We start from the raw sequence: 22,740 nt of genomic DNA, 5'->3' as shown, positions 1-22,740 counted from the left end.
ACCAGTTTCAAACGTTGTTCAACATAGGTTTTGATTTCGGATTACGTCAGTGCGGACTACGCGTTCATCACGTGACATTGCCACTTTGGTGCAGGGAAGACCCGAGGTTGTTCGTCCTCATCCACAGACAGGTTAGTGAAGCTGTGATCTCTTGTAGTTCATATTATCGTTAAACATTAGGACGATCGGTAACATCGGTAAACCCACGTTACCATCGACATGGGATTTAAAATAAGCACGCTGCATTTCGATGCCAAAATATCGGATTTGTGTCAGAACTTAATCTGATTTTGAGGATATTTTAAATTTTTCATCAGGATGGTTGACTTTTTTTAAGGAGGTCCAGCACCGAGCCATACAACCATAATCTGTATTTTATGAACAATTAAGCACAGACTTACATATACCAAGTAGAAAACCTGATCGGGATTCGTGGCCGGGATATCATGGGTTCGAATCCCGTTGTGGCAAAAAACAAATAAATGCTTGTGCAGTTCAGCATCCTATTTATCTTTTTAAACTTTCGAAAAACTTGAAATGTCAGTTTTGTTTAAAGTTGACGTATTTTAACCAGTTCGTTTCGCGCAGGCGCTAGAGAGCGATTACGTCACAGCGCGATTACATTATTGGATAGATCTTGTGTTCGGATACAAACAAACCGGACGAGCTGCACTCGACGCTGTTAACGTTTTCCACCCAGCTGTGAGTATTTTGTGGGTTTGCTGTTGTCGTAATGTGAAACTTTATACCGGGGTTTTCCCAAAACCGGATTTTTATTCGTAAATCTAGATTGTTGCGTCATTTTTTGTATTTTTTTTCGCCTTCAATGATAATTATGCGGAAAGAGACGTTTTAAACACGTGCTGTGCCCATCACCATCATCATCAGTAATGCTGAGAACTAACTGAGTGACTAAATCAACTCGAAAAGCAGTATAATGAATTTCCTATCATAGTATGACGGATCACATTATATAACGGGGAATTTCTGTGTGCTGCAGACAAATCAAATCATTTTATTTTGCAAAAAAGGCAACTACGCAGATGAACAATATACAAGGAAATAAAAAAGCATGGGCATCGGTGAACAGAAGGTTATAGAGTCAGGCGCCCGATGTAGACCTTGTAGATCGAAACAGTGGTCACCTGTATGCAGCTCACAGAGTCATATTAGCGACTCCTCTTGTTTATATCTAATAATGATTGTCCGCGTTTTTTACGTTATGTTGGTCATCAGACGTATTTCGGAATGGATATTTCATCAGTAGAAGACCCAGTGAAACGGAAAGCTCTTGAAACAATGGTGAAAACATACGGACAAACTCCCAAACTACTCTTCACCTCCCCCCACCCTCCCTGCTCATCCGATTTCGACGCTAGTCGCTATGGCGATGGAAGCTCCGGTGCGCCACCTAGTAAGAAAAATACCTTTTTTCTATGAAAGTTTTGTGAAAGATTTTTGTTCCCTTTTTAAGGTGTGAAGGGTAATTTCAATATTATGTATATATGTAGTATGTTATATAACAGAAACCCTAAGTCGTTTGTCTTTATGTTGTTTCTGATATATATCTTTCTCCTACAATTCGGCATCGTCAGCATCACTAAAAAGAACAATGCGGTTTATGTAACTTGTCAATAAATCAGATACCGAGTCTTTGTTGTCCATAAGAATGTCGGGAAATTCCCATACATATTTTAAGATTTCTATTTATATGTAGTATGGGGCGAAATATATATTTCAATATTATACCGGGCAGGTCCTATATTAGTGCTTTGCCTGTTATTAAAGTAAAGGGCAGTGATCCCCAGGTCGTTGTCTGCAGTTTGTGGTTCAGATTTATGTTCCTATTAGTTTTGTTACCTGTGTGTAGGCGAGGGAATTTCCAATTCAATTCTTGGATCTTTCAGAAATCAAGAAACGAAAGCTTTTCGAAGAATTCGGAACGCCAAGGTAAAAAAAACACGAACCACCCGTGTTAATTTACCAACAAAATGATAAACCATATATTAGTTGACGTTTAAACCAATTTTAACTTGTGTGGAATTTATGTTCAAATAAGGATAAAGTTACATATTACTGGGTGAATTACAATTTGTTGTACAGTGCTATTCTTGCTGCTAGACATGTCATTTTTGTGCTTTGGGTTACGGTTTCTTAGTTACGAAGTCTCACCGGATGGTAGACGAAAGTTGGTTGCAATGAAAACCTGACAACTTTTTTCCAAAAGAACATCTCTTTAAAAAAAAAATTGTTGATACATTACTGATCCAACATCAGTGTTTACCTGAATAATTAAATTTTCACTTGTTATTAAAATAACTTCAGCTTCCGAGACCAATTGCCTCGGTGAAAGGACTCCACTGGGGCGATTTCGTTGGGTCACCGGCCGCTCCGGAACCCGCAGTATTTCTCCACAAACTTGTAACTGGGTCAATCGGAAAGTTGATTCCCCTGGAGACGAACGACGTCTGCGCTCTTGCTCCGAAGATGGGTTTGCTCGTGGTTTATGCGCGGAACAAAGGAAACCAGCAGAAACACATCGACATCAACTGGTCGGCACTGGTCACGTACGACCGACCTGACAAGTCAGTCTAGTGGTTTGGAATAACTTATTTTGTCGCATGAAACTTTTTGTATTTGCTCTCTGGCCATTCTTGCTAAAACATTGGGACTAAATTGGTGTCGTTTGGCTGGTTTTTACTTACTATCTGTTTTTTTGTGGATGAGCATTGTAACACGCTATTGATCGTTACCCGGAACATAAACTGTTGTGAATCATTAACTTTTATGGTATTCAATCATTTATATATCTCAATTCCCAACATAATCTAATTATCCACAAGACACCAATATGAATTGCATTGCTGAATATCAGCAGGTATAGACCGGGTCGTTCTCATCACCGGGCAGTACAGGCTGATCTCTGTGTAATTAAATATCAACTTATTTCAATCTAAAATATATTGCTGCACGCTATTTTCCCCATTGTGCAATAATAAATCCCTTCTCATTCGACAATCTCTTATTTCCCAGCATTGTTCGGCTGAAGTTGAAACACAACGCCCCCGGAATCAACCTGGTTCGTTTCGCATCCGACGATCACGTGACTTCATGCATCGCTGCACCCGATTGTCGTTCCATCATATTTGGGACAAACTCGGGTAAAATCATCGCACAGAAATGCAACACAATGCCTGAAAAGGTAAAGTCTATAAAATAGAAAACTGCAAATAGTGAAAAAATTTGATTTTAACCGTAGATGCTTACCTGAGGATCGGTGTATATCTTCCGTAAAATGTGCACACAAGTCTGACTGCTCTTGTTTTAAAGGCCATTGCTTTATGTGTGCTTAAATTTATGGAAATAAGAAATTAAATTGTTTAATTGTGTAAGCTGCATACAGATGGCCACTGTTTCTCATCAGTGCAGTTGGTGATAAATTATTCAAATTATTCAGTTAAAATATTGGGGTCGCAATCGTATGTTTTCTACACTGTATTAAATACGAATAACATATTTTTATCGCCAACGAATGGAGATTGTCAATATTGTTGATAATAATCATAGCAAACCGATGTTTGTTTAAAGTTAATTATTTAGGATCCAATGTTTTTGTGCAACGTTGTTTGACACAAAAATCACATGCGTTAAATCGACTCCCATTCTCTCAGGGTTGCGACCTCGAAATTCTCTCCCCCACAACTTTACATTGCCATACGTCATCCATCACCTGTCTATCCGTGTGTCGAGCGTTCCGAATCTTCGTATCCGGATCCAAGGACGGTACTGCCGCCATCTGGGACCTCGACGCCCTTTGTTACGTCAGATCGTTGACCGGGCATTCGAACGCAGTGACGTCATTGGCGATTAGTCAGACTTCCGGGGATATTTGCACAGTTTGTCCATCGAGTAAGTGCGGGGTATTATTTCTATGGAGTCTTTGCTTACTATCATAGGGATTTCCCCACCAGGGGAATTTGGTGAAAAAGTAATGGCACATTTTCGATATTAGAGTCTGAAACGTTTATCAATTATTTTTTAGCATTTTTTTCTTATTGTTACTGATATAAAGATAATATTTGCAAACAGATTTTTCAGTGGGAGATTTTAGCTTTGAATAGCGGTTAGAAGGGTGAGAGCCACTGTACAATTAGCTTGCATTTACTCCTGTAATTTTTGGTAACGACGTGATACTGTTGCCATGCCAACAGCATTGCTACACTTCTGTTTGTCTACTTTTTATCATGGAAACAGCTCCATTTAACTTAGTTCGTAATCCCACGTTTATGCCCCACCGTTAACTGGCATCCAATCCATCGATCTAGATTTGAACGGAAGATTGAATGTTTTGGCACAATGGCTTTATCCATATGACTTACATCTTGTTCTGTGTAACACAACCTTTGCCACTGCAGGTAATGACAGTGGAAGCCACATTCGCTTATGGACGATTAATGGGAGTTTGGTGGCTGCTCAGGATTGCAAGATTCCAGTGTGTTGCGTTACATTCAGCTCCGCTCCCGAGGGTAGATCTGTAAACGTACTAGCTGGAGGTCTCGAAAACGGTTGTGTGAGGCTCTGGTCTTCCTGGGACCTTACGCACGTTCGTGACGTCACAACGCAGAGCATTCACCAGCCTATTGTGAGGTAACATTAACCTAAACTGGATTTTTGTCTGCTTTTTGAGCTCTTGTTGGTTATAGCGCGTAAAACAGGTTGCTGGCAGAGAGATACCCTCTCTGTTATGGGGAACATCATTAATAAAAATATTACTAAAAAAAACTCGCGTTAAAATCACGCAAAAAAACAGTAGAGGTTATCCGGAAGAGGTTATGGTGGAATATTAGCAGGAGGATATTCAGGTCTCAATGCCACATACTGTTACTTTCCAATGAAAACGTGTTAATGATTTGATGAAGAGACGTAAACCATCATGAACAGGCAACCTATAAAGGCTTAGATGGTGTTCTCAGGCATCACAGGCTCCGTATACCTTGTTTACAACGCCTTCTTACGTTTTCGCAGCATCACGTTCAGTTACAACAGCATGGTGTTGTACGCCGCTACCAAAGGCGGTTTTCTGGTCGGTTGGTGTCGGAAGGACAAAGAAAAGGAAAAGCAACCGATGTTAATCACATTCCTCGACTCGAAAACATCCTCGTTTGCCACGTGACTCCATATTCCATTCGGAAACTCACGGTTTTCTCGACGAAGATGAAAGTTTGCACACTAACAAGTCACGTGGTTTATTTGTTGTTCTCTTTTTGGTTTTCAAAAGAAAACGCAATTTTTCGGAAACCTTTTACGTGTGAAAAACGCCTCTGTAAAGAGCGTCACCTATCAGCGCTATATGTTTTCTATGTGCGATCGCCAAAGAACGGCCCAAAAATTTTTCTGTCGCTTCATTTCATCCATCTCTCTCCTATTGCCTTTTTTAAGTGCGTCGCTTTTATCGTTTTATCCGCATCCTGCCTTTTTCCTTTTTCTCTTTTTTTTGTGTGCCCTGTGACGAAAGCATGTCCGCCATAAAGGCTTGGTTAAACCTAAGTAACAAACTCGCACACTGTGCCTTTGTCTGAATGACATTTGCCGTGGAATCCACCCTGTGTTGTAAGTATGACTTCTGCCACTGACATGCAATAAGATGTTCAAGTCAACTGTGAAAGTAGCACATTTCCTATTGCTCCCTTACAGGGAAAATGCACTGTTCAAGCGGTACCAATGCAGTGGAGGCTTTGAATATACCGGAGTTCTACCAGATTAAGCGGTTCTTTGGTTGAGTAAGAGATTGTAGTGGAAGTTTCTTCGCTTTTGTTTTTAACATTCCATGTCCAATTTTCCTTAAATTTGCGCAAAAATGCCGCTTTTTTGCTTCTTCAAAGTTCTCCTGGGCTGGATTGTGACCTCGTTTTAAACTCATGCTGCGTGTGTATAAAGGGGTTGGGTATTCGCATACCGCATCCCTGCCCTCTGTCATGTTGTGAGAAAGTAGTACCGGCCCTGTTCTGTTTCCTAACTCTTTTTGTTTATATTGAACACTGCGGCTTTATGCAATATTTTGTTTGGAAAACTGGCAAAAAAATTTAAAAAGATAAAGTGGTTTGACGAAACTTTCATCACACTCAAGTGAGTCCGGTGTGTCTGTGTGGCTTCTCGGCTTGCGTGGTGGTTTTTGGACGTCTTTTTTCTACCGCTTTTTTGTTCAAGTGCAATAACCAAGAGTGAAACACGAAACACGTCAATGCAAGTACAAAATGTGCACGTGAACCTTGCCTGAATTTTCGTAATCAAGCAGGTGGTTTCTTTAAATCACAGTGGTGAGTAAAACAGCAATGGGTCAGATCAATGCTTTACATATTATTATCGTAATTCTTGTCCCAATTTTATTTATTCTGGTAAATCATACTAGACAGGTACGTGTAGAAAAGATAGCTCTTCAAAATTTTCGGAAGGTAAGTTAACTTCAAAGGGTGCTAGAAACTGCTGGAAAGGATTTAGCGCGTAGAGTCTGCACGAACAAATCAACTCCTTGAGATGCCTCTAGTTTCCAAAAAATGAGCATTTTAATTTAGCCGACAATATTCATGCTGCATGCTTCATTGGTTTGCTGTGCGCGGGAATGTCCCTATTTCATAACCGTGGATGTGCAAATATCCAATGAGGACACTGCGGCCACGAGAAAACAATTGATTATTTGATCAAATATCTTTTTCAAAGTATGCAATTATGCCTGTGCAAAATGTGATAGTCCGCGCTCCAGGGAAGGTAATACTGCACGGGGAACATGCCGTCGTTTACGGAAAAATGGCAATTGCAGCTGCAGTCAATGGTTACATGGAAGTACATGACTTTAATATTTCCTACTTTTTTTACTAATTAGTTTTAAATTATTAAACTTTTATGACAACAACTGTACAGTACAGCAATGAAAAAAATGTAAAAATATCTTGAATTGATTTTCAATGTTTTCTTGCCATGAAATAGGATGATTAAGCCCATACATATGATATGGCCTGCCAGAAGAAGTCTATAAAGGTGTCTAATTCCAATGAGAAATTACATTTCAGAATTTATAATACCCATTGGTACATTTAATCAGTTCTATATAAATAAATTCCAATATCTATTGTGAAACCCTTATGGCATTTAGCTTTTTTTGTAAAGGTTGAACTCCTACGCAAAGATCGTGGAGGAATTCTGTTTAATGTAGGAGATTCAAAGGAAGGATATTTATTATCAGTGGATTCGTTGAATGAAGTTTATGAAAAATGTTGCACAGCTGGAAATATGCAAGAAAATGAAGCTGAATTGAAAAATACAATCAAGGATTTTGTTTCAGAGAAATTTTCTTCCTCTCCTAATTTTTATCCAGATGCTATTACTGTTTGTTTGTTTTGTTACTTCAAGGTAAGCCAGTCTACATATAGCCTATGTTGTGGTAGACTTTGTATTATTTAGTTGTAGCTGAATCGACACTGGTAATGCTACATTTGAGCATGATGATTTAAAATTATTTTTGTCCCAATGATTTTCAATACTGTTTCTCCAAAGAATTCCAAATACAAAAAAAGGAATGTTAACCTTATCGACTATAGCACATAGTTTCTACAAAAAAAAAACTACTTCCATTAACTTTAATGCAAAAATAATGTGCTGTTGTACTCTGATTGACGGTGACCATTCTTTTCTCTAAAAAGTTATGTTTTTTAGACATTAGTCTGCAGAGAGGACCAGTTAGATTTTCCATCACTCCATATCAATGTGAAGAGCCACAATTTACCACTTGGTGCTGGTTTGGGATCTTCTGCTGCTTTTAGTGTTGCCCTGGCAACAGCGCTGTTTTTGTGCGGAGAACATTTCGTCCCTGTTGGTTCTGATAAATCTGGTTGGTGTTTGCATTGTTTGGAATTTAGTGTCAAGTGATAAATGTGTGAATAATGTTTATTATGTGTGGTGTCGGTGAATTCTTTGAGCACTAAACAAGTTTTTGTGGCTTGGGTAGCTTTTGATTTAAAAGTCTGTCCAATGCTAAAGAAAACAGTTGTTTGAGCTAATTTTAAATGCAAATATAACTTGTTGTCATGGCAACCAGAATTATAGTTATTACTTTTGCAGATTTGACCTTAGATAAATCATCCTTGCTGCGCATTAATGATCTTGCATTCAGCCTTGAACAAATAGTGCACGGAAATCCTTCAGGTGTCGACAATTCTGTGTCAACTTATGGAGGAGCTGTGAAATTTGAAAGCAAACAAATTACTCACCTTCGCAGGTAAAAAGTAGTCACAACTTCACTGCCTGGATCTAGTTTCTTCAAGCTTTTGTCATAATGTTTAGTAATTTTTTTGCTTTTATCATAAAATTGTTATGAAATACTCTGTTGCATTAAGCACATACTGCTGTGTCGAAAATATGCTACATTGAAGTTAATGCGTTCAGGTTTCCAGAGTTACGGATACTGGTTGTAGACAGTGGAGTTGGAAGAAACACCAAAGCCATGGTTAAAAATGTCAAAACAAAAGTGGACAAGGTATGGAAGTGTGTATAACAGGGAAATTACTCTTGGAGAACTCTTTATTACTAATATGTTATAGAATTTGTTTAGTTTGTTGTGAAAGTTAGGGTTCAAACTGAAGGATTCGAGAATATTTGCTTTTAGATTCCAAATGTTATGAAGCCACTTCTTGCAAGCTTGCATGAAATTTGTGTTGAAGCAGAAAATCTATTTTCCAACAAAAGTGAGAATTTCGATGACAATTTTAAGGTAATCCTTAAAAATTTACAAATGCCTAAAAAGATTTGTAATTAAAAGCTCTTCTGGCAAAAGAAAAACTTGTTTGTTTGACGTTTCAGTTGTTATACAACAAACCTTTATCAGGATTTTTCTTTTGCCAGAAGAGCTTTTAATTACAAATAGTATGCCTGGCAGCGTTAGCAACAAACTGCCTAAAAAGATAATCTGTATAATTCTAAATACCCAAAAATAAAACTTATGGAAACAGATTTCTTTGATACATTTCACCACTAAACCAACATTATTTAATTTAACCAAGTAGCCCAGATTAACAAGGTCAACTGAGGGCATAACTAACCTAAAGTTCCTCCGCATATATTTTGTTCAGTTATTTTGTAGTCATCAACAAAAATCGTATTTCTTGATTTCATATCAACATGTTTGTATGATTTAGGTTCTCGTGGAAACAAACCAACACATTTTAAATGCAATTGGTGTGGGTCACCCTAGCTTGGACAACATACAAAAAATTTCATCAAAACATGGTTTTGTGAGCAAACTGACTGGGGCTGGTGGTGGAGGTTGCATGTTTGTGTATCTACCCAGTGACACTAAAGAGGATCGGGTTCAAAATTTGAGCAAGGAATTGTCTGAGAATGGTTTAAAATCTTGGGAAGTTACGCTTGGATGTCCAGGAGTGAAGGTTTTAAAGTTTGAAGAAACAAGATAGCGAATAACATGGATTGCCTTGTTTCCTTGTGAATTCAAAATCCATTTCCTTTTATTTGAAAACGTTTTTGTTGGCAAGAAGATCTTTGTTTTCACTGATATATATTATGCATACTTACACTATTGCTTGTTTAAATAAAACAATCTATTCCAGCAACAGTTACTGATATTTAGCGTATGGTTACACAAAAGGCTGTTTAATATTTTAAAAATTATTGACATGGAATCACTATCTTATCAAATTCCCATTTTGCTCTGTTCCTGATGCTGCCACGTACATCAATATCATTTATCCTACATTTGTTTTTTAGAATTTACAGTTAGAAAATAAACCAAACTTCTCATTTTGCAAGTGAGGATTGCAGGTGTTTAAATAGATAGGACATAATTGTAAGGACAAATATACTGGTCCATACTGCAGAAAACTTTGAGGCATTTATTGGTTTTGGCAAAAACTTGTGCCATCGTCAGTCTTATCTTATTCTCCTACATGGACTATTTTTTCTAACACATGTAACATAAATGTTCATTAAATGTTTCAAAAATTGTCAACAAAATGGCCACAACTTTTAGATATCAAACAAGTCCTATATGCATATAAGAGCCATGATAGTCGTTGAGAGCTGCAGACAGGTGTACACACTGTTTAAACCTGTAAGGTCCCATCTGTGCAGACCGAAAGGTACCACAAAGTGGAAATCTGTGTGCCTGCAAGTCTACCAGCTAGCATGTGCCACGGTCACCAGCTGCACTGATGAGACCTTACAGGTCGAAACAGTGTGTGAACAAGTCCTGTTTTGTAAAACACGATTTTTTGTTTGCCTGAAATTCTGCCAAACTTTTCACTAACTTTAGTTTTATTACAGATTTATTTTAAACATTAGCAACACAGAAAATTGATCCACTTTGCTTTTTAAAGTTCAGTGAAAAATATTTTGGTAGAAAAGTGATCATCCTGTCGCACTCAACTTTTGTGATTCTGTGCTTTCTGTATTTCTGGGCCTTGCACCCAAGTAAATTATGGGGTCTTTCACAATGTTCAGCTTTTTGCGATAACCTTCCAATAGTTCCAGATCGGTCATGCATCCATCAATGTAACCTTCTTGCAAGTAAATTTCTTTCCTTTTACGTTTGCTTTTTTGGTTGGGATCCTGGAACAAGTCATAAGTAATTTATTATAAAATTACCAAAATCTAATAAAAAAGGGTCAAAAAAAGTTTTTTGAAAAAGCAAGGTTTCTACTAACAGGTAAAACATTGGTTTCACAACAATCACCAAGTTTTTTTTCTGACAATTCGGAGCGAGATTTGAAAAATCAAGGAAAAAAATGAAGTTTAAACACACTATCCTGGGCAAACCAGGCCCATCACTTTACCAGCAGAGCTACAAGAGCTCAGCAGTTTCACTGGGCCAAGATGCATTCATATGCAAGCGCACAACTTGCCAAGCAACCTTCACATATGCATAGGAGATTACTACTAGTATAATCAGACAAGGCAGTAATGTTTAATGCAATGACATGATTGGCAGGATCGCCCAACTGCGCAGGTCCTCACTTGGCGATCATAGCTATTGTAGTTGTGATGCAAAAGTGTTGGAACTTATCCTTACACTGAAACCCTAATCATGTCAAATAAACTATGTCACATCCACATCCTAATGTAAATGAAACCATAACATGTTTGGTAATTCTTTAGATCCAATAGCAGGCATAAAACGTGTTGGCACCAAATCTAATATTTCAGCATTTCATAATTTATAATTTATAGAAAACCTATATATTTAGAAACATTACTGATGGATTTGCTCCTAATTCTGCGAATAACAAGACTGGCCCATACTGTTGTTAACATTGTCATGTTTCATACGAAAAAATGTTTCGGCGAGAACAAATTGAAACTGATGATGACATAAGTTCTTGTCAAAGCGTTTTTTCCTATGAAACATGACAATCTATTTATATTTTAGAAAAAATCTTGTAACATTTGTTGACATTGTGTGTGATAAATTTCCAAAGTGACAAATTGTTTTGAAAAACTTTTTACCCGACTGAAGAAATAATATCCAAGTTTGGCCACAGCTTTTTCGTGTGCCTCATTTTCAATTCTTGTTGCCTCGAAGAAATTTTCCCTTTTCTGTTTCTTGTTTCTAATGAGTTCCTCTTCCACTTGATGGAAAACTTTACGTTCAGTCAACCAATCAGATACTTCATTGTCAAAAGCTTTGGCATCTGCATCTTCAAATTGTTGCAGTTGATTCATTAGTCCATCCGATATTTTTTGAAGATTCAATTCTGAATTCTATAAAATATTGATCGTGACATTCAACAAACAAAAAAACACATCAACTGCACAAAAAGGGGCCTTTGGGAAAGAGAATTACTGTCTCACTAAAGATCTGCATCAAATACATATTTTTTAGTACATTTTCCCACAGTGCTGACGCACTTACATGCAATTGGAACAAAAAAGCATTTGAATATTTTTGGGCAAAACTTAAACCTTACTGATAACAACACATTTGCTTCCACCCACACTAAACTACAAAAAAAATCAGTGGAAAAAACTTATAAAGAAGCCATGATGTGTATCACAAAACTTGAAGGTGGATATCGCATAAATATTGATAACATACTTCAATTAATCCTTCGCTTTGCAATCTTTCAACACTGCCAGAAACTTTTTGTGCCATTTCTTCATCAGCAGCTATGCATTGAAGTAAAATATCCACCTGGCAAGATGTTTTGTATAACATTTTTTTCTATGCAGGAAAATTGTTTATTTTCTTGATTTATTTAAATACTATTTTAGACAATATCTACAGGCAGTTACATTTACAAATGAAACCACACAGACTATTTTCATTCTTACAGTATTTAATACTTTGTCTTAATCTTAAACATGAAACATTTTTTCTTGAAGTTATTTTGTAAGTAAAATTTTGCAGAAAGCACTTACACACTGTTGGGAGATTGGCTCGTTTAAATTCTCCAGTTCTTTAACTGCTTCATCCAAGTAATTCTTCTCTTCCAAGGGACCTTTTAAGAAACAGGACCCATAAAAAGTTTCATTATTTAATGTTAAAGTTGAACTTTTTCCCCGATCTTACTTTTCTAAAATTGCAACATTCAAAAAGTTCAACAGAAATTCATTGAAAATCCAAAAAATTTTGTGTTTACCAAGTAAGTGAATGCCAAGCTTCATAATAATAATAAAATAATCATTATTTATTTATAAATTTAATTTATGTCTGTGTCTAGTTTAAAAAGGTTTGAAAGTGCAATACCCCATGGATCTTGAAATACAGCTAGTGATCCACCTTCTTTCTCAATACTTCCTAATAATGCACTGCCCATAGTTCTTAAGCTTGCATTGGAAATATAAATACCTAAAAATAGTTATTAAGTGAGATAATTTAAACAGTTAGGACACAGTATTTTCTATTTTTGATATTAGGACACAGTATTTCACAACTGTATTATATTGGTTTTAAAATGCCACCAATGTATATATGTAGTTGGAAATTTAACTGGATCAGTCGATTGTTTGACACAAATAGCTTTTCCACTTACACAGTGGGCCAAGGTCAAGTCAAAATATGTTTACCTATAATGTACATCGAGGCAGCTTGGTTTCTTTTAATTGTCAAATCGCCAAAATCAGGCAAGAGATTTCCTTCAACTGCATTTTGTTTCCAGTACGTCGCTATAAACTTCACCACAAGGGCTTGGGTTGTTTTTTGATCCAAATACTCCAGCAAAAATATTTCGTTGACAATTTTACAAGCATCTAAGTAAAACAAAATGCACCATGCATTTCACAAAGCGATTAAAAATAATAATTAAAATCAGCAAATAGTTTTAATTTTCGTGACACTGACTTACACTGTTTATCTGAATACTTTTTTTGATCTATAAACAACAAATTTGCACCTTCAAGATTGTCTTCCTTGAGATATTTGTCCAACATCTTATTACATAATGTGTAATGAGGGAAGATCCCATACTGTGCCTTCTCTTGAACAATTTCAAAGAATGTTTTGTGGTCGTGGTCGATGCATTTCTGAGTCAGCGCAAACTGTGACCAAGGACGGAGATAATATCCATTTTCTGAATGTCTGTATCTGAATTTAGGATCATACAATTTTTAGGATTATACAACAGTGATACCAGCATTACAGAAATTGATCTTTTTCATTTGTGCTACACTTACTTAAATGTAAATTAAATATTTTGACACATCACGAAACATTGTAAAATCTTCAAACTTTTTTCGTGACTAATGTATGTCGAGATTCAAGATATCTTACTTGTAAAGGTAGTACTTCATCCCCGGGACATGCTCTGATGCCTGAATGGAACGGAATAACCGGTCAAGTGTGAGAGAGGTAATTGGGAGGTCTTTTTCTTGACACTGGTCAATGTGGAGACACTGCAGGGAGAGTTCTGGTTGACTGGTCGGAGCTTGTAAAAGCAACTCGACATTTTTGTTTTGGCCATAACCATCAGATAGAAATGATCGACTTCCTAAAAAAACATACCATTTTTTTTTACTTTTAACCAAAATAATATAGCAAAAAGCATTGACATTTGGATACGCACCAAACACTCGAAAAATAGATTGAATTTCCCATCTTAAACCAATTCTGCCGGTAAGCTTTCTCACTAAGGTCGCCATCGGTTACATTATATTTTATCAGAAATGTTACAAATAGTAAAAAAAAATTACACACGTGCATAACCACCAGGGAAACTCCCTGGCACTAAATGTACGACTGGATAACTGCAGAATATTTCTACGTTACTAGAGTTACAATATTTGATAAATTTTAACAAAAGAGAGGTTTTAACCTTTTTTCTAAAGATAAAGAAATTATTGTAAAACATTTGTTTTTTGTGTTTTAAGTGTTTTAAAACACAATTTTTTTTAAAACACTTCGAACATCACAATTGACTAAAAATTTCAATTGTCTATGTTTAGTCAACGTTAACGGGAAATACTTTGAAAATTTGATATAACTTTTGTGTTGATCTTTATCAAAACAGTGCGTAGGCATAAGAGTGCATCAGTTCCTATTCGATTAGACAGGGTTCACGCGTTGGTATTTCATGAGCAAGCTTTTTGCCAATGTATGCGTGTGTGCGTACGGCTTATTGTGCATACAATAGAATACACTGCTTGTGTTTTAGTTTGAGTCACTGCAGTCTGCTGGTACCAAATGTCTCTCGGTTTGTTGTGTACATGTTTGTTGAGAGTGGGTATTTGAAACGCGCACGGTGCGCTTGCAAGCTGTGTAGTTGAAATGCGCCGCAGGTTTGAAACAGGTGTGAAATGACGCACCACCAAAACTCATTGTAGGTTACATCGGATGTGAAAAAATGTTAGTGTTCGTTGTTTGACAGCAAAGATAGCGTGGACGTCGTTAAAGCACTGTCTGTGCTTTGTTGTTGCAAGTTGTAAAAGCTTTTGATGGCAGCAGTGTATGACCTTTGGGCGGTACTTTAGTGGCTCGTTTACAACTTGCACAATCGCTGTCCCGTGATGACTGGATGACGAGTGAGGTTGGACGTGCTCTGTGTGTATGTAATTATGGAAGTTCGTTTCCGGATAATAGATCGGTGGGTGTCAGCTTGACTAATTTTGTTGAGTGGAATAGACGTGAATGCATTTCAAAGAAGATGTGTTGATTAACAGTGACAGTACAAAGCATGGGGATGAGCTTTTTATTAGGTTTGTCAGCTCTGGTAGTGGAGTATATCCGATGAGATCGTTGCGTGGGTTTCAGTTTGACTTCTGTTGTGGAGCAGTATAGACGCTATAGCCTGTATTAAGAAAGGTGTTTCAATTGACAGTTACAATGTAAAGCGTGGGTATGTAAACTTCTTATCAATTTTGTACGCTCTGGTTGTGGGGAGTTTACCTGGAATCCGAAGGCTATCAAAATGAGAAGTTTCAGTTGATTTTAGGCGGTGTTTAGTAAACAAAGTCGGTATTAATCCTCGACCAAAAGGCCTCTATTTCTTACCAGTATAATTTTGTCTTTTAAGTTTGTTCGCTATGTTTATGGATTATTCCATAAGAACATAAAATGCATTTGAACTGATTTTAAGCAGAATTAGGACAACAAAATTAGTTTTCATTTCTCGCAGCCATGAGCTTTGTTGTCTTTCTGTGGTGATTAAGTGCATGGCTTGATGTAAGCTTGCTGGTAATCACATTACGATCAAAACCTCACGGAACGTCATATTGTCGTAGTGCAGTGGCGTTTGCTTCCTGCCCGAACGTATGGTTCACAGTTTGTTTTATTTCAACAGTTGGGCGAGTGCTGCTAATTAGGAATTTTAAACCCTGGAAAGAAATGAATTAAGAATGACGTCAGCGAAGGATTCGTATGAGAATGTCGCGAAGCCAACGCCAAGGAGCGAAATTGAATCTAAATTATTGAGAGTTTACGGGTAAGTTAATGTAGGTGGTGTGGAAGTTTGCTTGTTGCACACAGTTGACAATTACGACACAATACCCCCGATGTGAAGTTGTAGCACTTTCATACACGGAGGCGGTTCCTGCTTAGATAGTTTCTGCTTTGCCTAAACTTAAATTTTTCCCACAAAAGAATTTAAGGTTGCGCTGCACGCGTTTTAGTAAATAACTCCTATCTAAACCAATGCATTTTCAGCCGATCTTTTCCTGTAGCATTTTGACGTCAGGCCCATTGTTAACGCGAAGTCGGAATCATGAATTTTCGCTCCGTTGTCATTTCGCCTGTTAAGCAAAAATGGTGCCGAACTCATCACATACAGTTCTGCTCTAATTCTGCTAAGCAGACAACCAACACAGCTTAATTTCCTGTAACCTGATAAGCCACATATCAGCTTACGCAAAGCTCATTCAGCAGCGCAAAAATTTTACGAATAGCGGCGTTTTATTTTATTACAGTGAAAGTATGTCCTTGAACAAAAATATGACAATTAACACAAAACAAACTGCTTCCGATATAAGATGGTGAATTTTGGTTCAAAACAAAAGTTAATTGTATAAGCAATATGGAGCTGTGACGATAATTATAGCAATTACCACTTAAAAAAAGTAAAGCGTTACCTATTGTGCTTATTGTTGTAGAGCCAATAATATGAATTATGCAAGTTACAGGCAGCAGATGGCCACTGTTTGGACCTAATAGGTCTCATCAGTACAGCTTGGTGTCTATATTGTATTGAAGACGGTCATTCCCCCCAACGGCCAAGCAAAACTCACACAATAATTAATAATCTTTTACTGCTGGAACGATTCCTAAATTATATCGAATCATTTGTGTTTTGAGCAATAAACTTACAACGCGGATGAATAATAACTCAAGAAAGAAATATAATAATGACATGGGCACCGAAAAAACCATTAAAATTATCCAGTTACTGAAGTCTTCTGCGACTAATCACGAGACTTACGCGGTTCATAATCGGTTTATTTTTGTTTTTTAGTGGAAGTTACGAACGATGGTTGTCGTCATATGGACTGGTGCCTTCGTGGAAGGCGCCAATTGATTCCCTGGAACGTTTTATCTGGCATGGATACCGACCCAACCCCACTACTTTACTGTATTGTTTGAAAAGGTTTGTAAGCAATTGCTGTAACACCTTTTGTATGCAAACTGTCCTCCACACCAGACATGGACAAACTTTGACCCGCGTGGCAATTGTTGTCTTTTATCCAGTTGTGATAAATTAGTCGCTTGAGAACGCTGTTCATACTGTATATAATCTAATACTAGTGCACGTTTTATTTGCTTTTCGGTTAGTAATTACAAACAGATAGGATACATAGGTTAGTTCATAAACTGTAATGTTAACACTCTTTGTCCACTTTGAATTGCCCATTCGCCCGCCATCAAAAAGCTTGCCCATCCCTGGCCTACAGTCAATTTTCTTACTGGAACTAATATTACTACAAGCCATCGTGTTTTCGTATGCAAGGTTGGATTTGTTAATTAAGTGAATGAATTTGCTAAATTTAAGTTTCTCGTAACTATCTGAAACACCCCAGCTTTCGAATCGTTACCGGAAAACCATTCTGGGGTTTGCTTTCACTCCTGGTTATTACATGAGGTCGGACATATAACGAAAATAACTTCGATTATTTCAGTGCCTTCCACCCAACGAACGAGACATTAAACTTCTGGACTCACTTCCTACCATTCTTGTGGCTTTTGTGGAGAAGTGTTTTGATATTCATCCAACTCGACGAACCTCTCAGTGCAAAATACGTTATACCTTGGTTCAGTTGCTTTGGTAAGTTACGCGGTTTCCCTGATGTTAGCACTGTGGAAACACATTCTTATTTCATAAAAAACGTGATTGGGTTTCAAAAATTTTGAAGTTAACTTTTGAGTCATGTTTATTTTGTGTTGTGAGTTCGGGGTACTAACATCGTTGAATTCGAAATCCACCCCCTGTTATCAACCGCAAATATAGGTTCTGTCTAACCTGGATCACAGTGCAATGTTTCGTTACAATCACCTAGGCCTTCGAAAATAAACGTCACTTCTGTTGACCTCACTTCCGGTAACTAGAGATGACAAAGAGGTGCAGGCGGTCGTATAAACAATGCTAATACCAATAGCAAACTGCATTATAACATTAGGTTGGTTTGTTTGGGAAGTCGGCGAACGTACCAACGTTTCAACCATGTTAAGTTTTGTTAATTCATTTTATTGCGAGGCATGGTATGAATTCGGAACGTTATTTATTATCAATTGACAAGCATGTACAAGGTTGTTGGGTTAAAGACCTTTCGCTAATGAACGTAAATCCAGTGACAATTTACAATTTAAAGTCGTGATTACTTGCAACATATGTTCGCTGGTTCTCAAATTATATGCAGGCCGTTTAGTTTACAAATATGTGTGGTTTTTAGGACACTATAAACGGGTTTATACTCATATTTCTGAGCGTATACAGACTGGCCATTACTGTTGAAAACATTGACATGTTTTATTTATTTAAAACTTTTCGGCAAGAGCTTATGTCATAATCGGTTGAAAATGACGCGGTTGGTCCACCTCTAGGATTATATGGGGCTAACCTGATTGACGTCACAGATTGTATTATAAGGCGCGCGTGGATGGTGACGTCATGCATCATTGTTACCGGTTGATGTTTTTAACAGTATGGCCCGGACTCTTTGTTATCACTGTTAGTTCAAATAAAAACATCAAAATGGAAACAAAATTGAGATCCTATCCAGTATTTTGGTCAATATTATTGTGGAGCTCACGGCATAAACTAAAAAGAGAAAAAATCCAAGCGTAACAATCACTCAATTTAATAAAAGTTACAGTTTCAAAACAATTTCAGGTTTAAACACACTTTTTATATTGCAGGTTGTCTGTACGTTTTGCTAGCAAGCAGTTGTGCGCATTTGCTGAGTTGCAAGTCTCCGACGGCCCAGGAGTTGTGCTTCTGCATCGATATGAACGCGATTGCTGTGTTTGCTTTCGCAAACTTTTTCCTCTCAGTTTCGCACGTCTGCCCCCTGCATTCCAAGGAGTTTGAAGGTGAGTTTAATTGGCAGCATCGATCAAACGCCCGTCCCGTACAAAACCCGGTGGGGATCCTTGGCCAGGATATCCTGGGTTCAAATCCAGGTGTGGTAAAAAATAAACGACTATGGGGTTACATGCAGGTTTATCTGTAAGATAGACGAGTTGCCATTTGGTTATAAATCATTCAAAGTAGATATTAATTAAATTCAAACACTGTTTGTTTTGAAAACACATGTTTCCACATTTGCAATCTCAACAAGAGAAAACCTCGCACAAGTTTGCTTGGAGAAAGGTTGATTTTTGAAATAAAACCCTAATTACAGAGTAAAAGATTGTTAGTAATCGCATGAAAAGGTGAATTCCAGCATAAACCCCATAACTTCATCTTCGGTGAATTTCAGACAGTATACAGCTCTGTTTCTACCTATCAGATCTAATCAGTGTAGTTGTAAAGTCGGTGGCGGAGGACGTTGCTGTTTTATAAACTTAAATCCAACTCATACATCATAACTTGTTTAATTTATGATACAAGTGATTCTGATAATCTAATTTACAACATTCAGATGTCTGGTTGTTCTTCGTCCGGGCGATAACAATTTTGTGGATTATGATGCAATTCAGCCAGATCTTTTCCCGACACGAACGTTGCCCTCATCCGGTCTTGTTTCGCACTGTTTTCCCGGCGTTTCTTTACGGAAGTATGATGCTGCCATGCTTTGTAAGGTGAGCGAAGATAAAATAGTAAATTGATACATCGTGTTCTAGCCTATGGATTTTATAACTAGAAGCTCCCGTAGCTCAGTCGGCAGATCAGTGGTCCTGTACGCCCAGGGTCGTGAGTTCACCTCAGCGGCAGCTTATAATTGTTAATTCCGTCGAATATTTTCTCCAGCTGAAATAAGATGTAATTTTAAAACTGTCAAAGAGCATGAATGAAACGCGTCCACAAAAGACGTGATAGTGTACGAGCGTTGTTGTGCACACGATTCCCACTTGCTCCTAACCTGAAGTCCAAGAGAAAATGTTTAGTGGTGGCTTAATTTAATACTTTACGTTTCAGATATTGTTACTTGGATTTTCTGAACAACTTCATCCTTGAAAATCCGTCGGAAGGTAGCGCCATGGAGTTCAGTACAACCCAACATTCGTACGCAAAATATTTCCGCGTTCACTTCGCTTGTTGTGTTTTAGGCGTTCTTGTCAAAACGTTACGACAACCGGAACAAACATTCCCAGGTGACATTGGTTAAGTTGTTCCCTTTTTTTTAGGCCTACGTTGACGGAAACATGTATTTTCAAGGTTAAAATCTGTTGACTTTCATATAAGACATATTTCGCCAAAAAGCATCGTCATTGTCTTTTTTAAATAGAAACTTTTACTCGTATAGGGTCGAAAGCGCCACATGCGCTCCAGCAAATACACTGGAAAAAAGGAAAATCGCTAATGCATGACATCAGGCGTCTAATTTTTTATTTGGGGATTGGGACTGATTGTTCACAACAGTTTAAAAATTCACAACACAAAAGGCCACCTCACAAAGACGATGACATTAATATGAATATGTATGTAGGGTGGTTTGATATCGTTGGTCACTCGCATCAGTTGTTCCACATTCTCTCCGGCTTGGCTGTTTACAACCAAATGCAGATTGTTGAGGTCGCTCTGATGGACATTCAGGTGAACTCTGAAAGGTTAGTGTTGGTTTTGTGGAAGAATTTTGTTCAATTAAATTTTAGAAGCGTCTCGTCTTTCTGTTGTTTCTACTGTTGTGTGTTTGTCGTCACTACCTTTTTTTAATAAAAATCCCGCACCGGGATTCGAACCGGGGATATCCTGGCAACGATTCCCGATCAGGTTTTCTATTTGTTATATGGGTTAGGCGCCTCGACCTATGTTGCCTTATACCCGCCCACAACCTTATAATTGTTGTTTCCAACACAATCACGACGTATTCCGTTCCAGTTCATCAACACCAGTTCCCCGCGTCATCCTTTTCGGTGGCGTCACTTACTTCGTCATATTTCTCACCATCATCGGAAGAGCTTCGGTAACTCTCGGACGATCCATTGAAACAAGAAGAAGCAAACGGAGGTCTTGACGTCATCGTGGCTGTGATGTCATAGTGGTCGTGACGTCATCGTGATCGTGGCGATGATTGACTGTTGTTCCAGCGCTTTCTTTGCGTGTCATTTTGCAGCAGTGTTTGTGTTAAGAATATTTGTACGCTATTGTAGCGAAATCTTTTATAACTTGGATACAAAGTTCCAAAAAAGCATGTTGTATTTAGGAGGGCTATGAACACTGAAACCACAAATTGCACAGAGGGTTGCCTGTACATTGCATGTTGTCCCTCTTTTTCTATGACGAATTTTTCCTCTTGATATAAAATCTTCATGTCATAAAATCTTCAATTTGTTCGGATATTTTAACATTTCGATTATAGTTTTCTTTCCTTTACCTCAACGTTGCAGGTCTGTAGGTAACACATATGCTGCTGTTATCTTTGCTCATGACCTGAGAACGAGTTTCCTGTCTGTTCCACATTCATCCTAAAGGACATATGATATCATTGTCTTGCCATGCACTTGTTGACCTCTGTTACCCAGCTCTCTATGTTTGAAATATGCACGATCTTTGTGTGTCGCCACTAGCAAGACTCCATATACGTATGTATTTACATATACGGCTTTTCTATGGTATATGCAAATTTCTGCTGTAAAAGAATTATTTTATGTGCTGTTTTTGTTCGTTTGACTTCGTAACTTTTATTGTGTTTTAACGCACTTCCTAGTTCGACTTATAACTTGTTTGTTTTTAATTAAATACACTGTGTAAACAAAAGTATTTTGGGTAATTTTGCTGAGCTTGGAAATACAGGCGGTCAGCAAACATGCAAATTACCTGTTCATTCTCAATGTCATTGTTTGTTGATTTTCTTCCCCATAGCCCTGTAGGCACTCGTGATACAAGGTAGAAAATCAAAGGAAACTCAATTGAAACTTTCCCAAAATTGATGACCTTGATTAGAGACACGTTTATAGTGTTGTTGACAATATTTTGGACACGAATTGCATATTTTTGTCATTGCAGCAGTTCAAAGGTCTTGTAGTTGATTGTCTAAACAAAGTTCGTGAAGCCTCAAGCTTGCAAAGCCCCAACAACGTAAAACCATTCAGGAAAAACCTGCGTCGCGCGTTTCCTTGTCACGTGTGGTGGACAGTTGCCCCTCCCCTTTCCCGGATCGACCTGAAATTAGAACTTATCTCCACTATGACGTCACAATTCTTGCAATGTCAACAATTAATTGCTTTCCAGGGGAAAGTCGGTGCTGGTGGCAGTGGCCGTGAGTAACGGCACGAGGTTGTCTGATTGCGCAAACTGCCGAGGGACAAATTGGCAAATCATGCGGTGGAAGGTTGTGGTCTCGAATCAGGAAAAGGCGGTTTGTGTGTTGGAGAATTTTTAAGTTGATGAAGTTTGCTTTTTACCTTCGTGATCAGTGGAAAGCTTGAGGTTCTTTGAATTCCGGGAAAGTTTGAGACGAAAAACTAGAAAAGTTTTAGTGTTGTGTCAAAAGTTCTACCAGAAATTTTGACATAATGACATTTGCATTTAAACTTCCTGATCAGGCTTAGTGTAAAGCTTGGGGTTCTATTTGAATAAGACAGAAACTGACAATGCCAATAGGCTAAATTATCATTTCTGTTTAATAAAAGATCACACTGTCTGCAACTCTATT

General features: G+C 37.7%; 4 protein-coding genes across 6 annotated transcripts in view; 3 read left to right on the top strand and 1 right to left on the bottom strand.

The window, feature by feature from the left end:
- Positions 1–6,255, top strand: part of LOC145890668 (lysosomal-trafficking regulator-like) — a 38,830-nt gene extending 32,575 nt beyond the window's left edge. For both annotated transcript variants that reach the window (XM_082981799.1, XM_082981798.1), the window contains exons 56-64: positions 28–131; positions 589–702; positions 1,237–1,414; positions 1,871–1,950; positions 2,326–2,585; positions 3,034–3,202; positions 3,672–3,909; positions 4,416–4,647; positions 5,026–6,255. In XM_082981799.1, the coding sequence (XP_082837925.1) occupies positions 28–131; positions 589–702; positions 1,237–1,414; positions 1,871–1,950; positions 2,326–2,585; positions 3,034–3,202; positions 3,672–3,909; positions 4,416–4,647; positions 5,026–5,173 (1,523 nt within the window). In that variant the 3' untranslated portion in view covers positions 5,174–6,255. The remainder of the gene's footprint in view (positions 1–27; positions 132–588; positions 703–1,236; positions 1,415–1,870; positions 1,951–2,325; positions 2,586–3,033; positions 3,203–3,671; positions 3,910–4,415; positions 4,648–5,025) is intronic.
- A 465-nt stretch (positions 6,256–6,720) lies between these two features.
- On the top strand, positions 6,721–9,700 carry LOC145889296 (mevalonate kinase-like). The gene is made up of 7 exons (XM_082980230.1): positions 6,721–6,840; positions 7,165–7,407; positions 7,711–7,885; positions 8,116–8,272; positions 8,440–8,530; positions 8,660–8,764; positions 9,189–9,700. The coding sequence occupies exons 1-7, from the start codon at positions 6,727–6,729 to the stop codon at positions 9,462–9,464; spliced, it is 1,161 nt and encodes a 386-aa protein (XP_082836356.1). The 5' UTR covers positions 6,721–6,726; the 3' UTR covers positions 9,465–9,700.
- A 635-nt stretch (positions 9,701–10,335) lies between these two features.
- On the bottom strand, positions 10,336–14,204 carry LOC145889499 (small ribosomal subunit protein mS27-like). 2 transcript variants are annotated; one of them, XM_082980463.1, is made up of 9 exons: positions 14,064–14,204; positions 13,772–13,988; positions 13,395–13,585; positions 13,069–13,251; positions 12,749–12,850; positions 12,421–12,500; positions 12,098–12,193; positions 11,509–11,763; positions 10,336–10,614 (listed from the first exon to the last, which is right to left on the bottom strand). In XM_082980463.1, exons 1-9 carry the CDS (start codon positions 14,137–14,139, stop codon positions 10,414–10,416), a joined length of 1,401 nt encoding a protein of 466 aa, XP_082836589.1. In that variant the 5' UTR covers positions 14,140–14,204; the 3' UTR covers positions 10,336–10,413. The 2 variants fall into 2 exon arrangements, with proteins under 2 accessions (XP_082836589.1, XP_082836590.1); XM_082980464.1 differs by having other exon boundaries at positions 13,772–13,984; positions 14,060–14,139.
- Positions 14,205–15,779: 1,575 nt separating this feature from the next.
- Positions 15,780–21,835, top strand: LOC145889638 (membrane progestin receptor gamma-like). Its single transcript, XM_082980629.1, has 8 exons — positions 15,780–15,917; positions 16,941–17,072; positions 17,602–17,747; positions 18,839–19,012; positions 19,564–19,723; positions 20,061–20,236; positions 20,572–20,692; positions 20,964–21,835. The coding sequence occupies exons 1-8, from the start codon at positions 15,832–15,834 to the stop codon at positions 21,097–21,099; spliced, it is 1,131 nt and encodes a 376-aa protein (XP_082836755.1). The 5' UTR covers positions 15,780–15,831; the 3' UTR covers positions 21,100–21,835.
- Positions 21,836–22,740: the final 905 nt, after the last annotated feature.

The sequence above is a fragment of the Ascidia mentula genome, chromosome 2 (genome assembly GCF_947561715.1).
Source record: "Ascidia mentula chromosome 2, kaAscMent1.1, whole genome shotgun sequence".
NCBI lineage: Eukaryota > Metazoa > Chordata > Ascidiacea > Phlebobranchia > Ascidiidae > Ascidia > Ascidia mentula.
Note: the sequence above shows the minus strand (reverse complement) of the source record. Positions and strands in the feature narration are given on the sequence as shown.

What these genes read in the sequence shown, in the direction of transcription:
- LOC145889296 (XM_082980230.1), top strand. Translation starts at nt 6,727, where the DNA reads ATGCCTGTGCAAAATGTGATAGTCCGCGCTCCAGGGAAGGTAATACTG. An exon ending in CAAATTACTCACCTTCGCAG is followed by an intron (nt 8,273 to 8,439) that starts GTAAAAAGTAGT and finishes TAATGCGTTCAG; the next exon opens with GTTTCCAGAGTTACGGATAC. An exon ending in TCAAAACAAAAGTGGACAAG is followed by an intron (nt 8,531 to 8,659) that starts GTATGGAAGTGT and finishes ATTTGCTTTTAG; the next exon opens with ATTCCAAATGTTATGAAGCC.
- LOC145889499 (XM_082980463.1), bottom strand. Translation starts at nt 14,139, where the DNA reads ATGGCGACCTTAGTGAGAAAGCTTACCGGCAGAATTGGTTTAAGATGG. An exon ending in TGTATTTCAAGATCCATGGG is followed by an intron (nt 12,501 to 12,748) that starts GTATTGCACTTT and finishes GTTTCTTAAAAG; the next exon opens with GTCCCTTGGAAGAGAAGAAT. An exon ending in AGCCAATCTCCCAACAGTGT is followed by an intron (nt 12,194 to 12,420) that starts GTAAGTGCTTTC and finishes ACATCTTGCCAG; the next exon opens with GTGGATATTTTACTTCAATG.
- LOC145889638 (XM_082980629.1), top strand. Translation starts at nt 15,832, where the DNA reads ATGACGTCAGCGAAGGATTCGTATGAGAATGTCGCGAAGCCAACGCCA. An exon ending in AAATTATTGAGAGTTTACGG is followed by an intron (nt 15,918 to 16,940) that starts GTAAGTTAATGT and finishes TTTGTTTTTTAG; the next exon opens with TGGAAGTTACGAACGATGGT. An exon ending in GCATTCCAAGGAGTTTGAAG is followed by an intron (nt 19,013 to 19,563) that starts GTGAGTTTAATT and finishes TACAACATTCAG; the next exon opens with ATGTCTGGTTGTTCTTCGTC.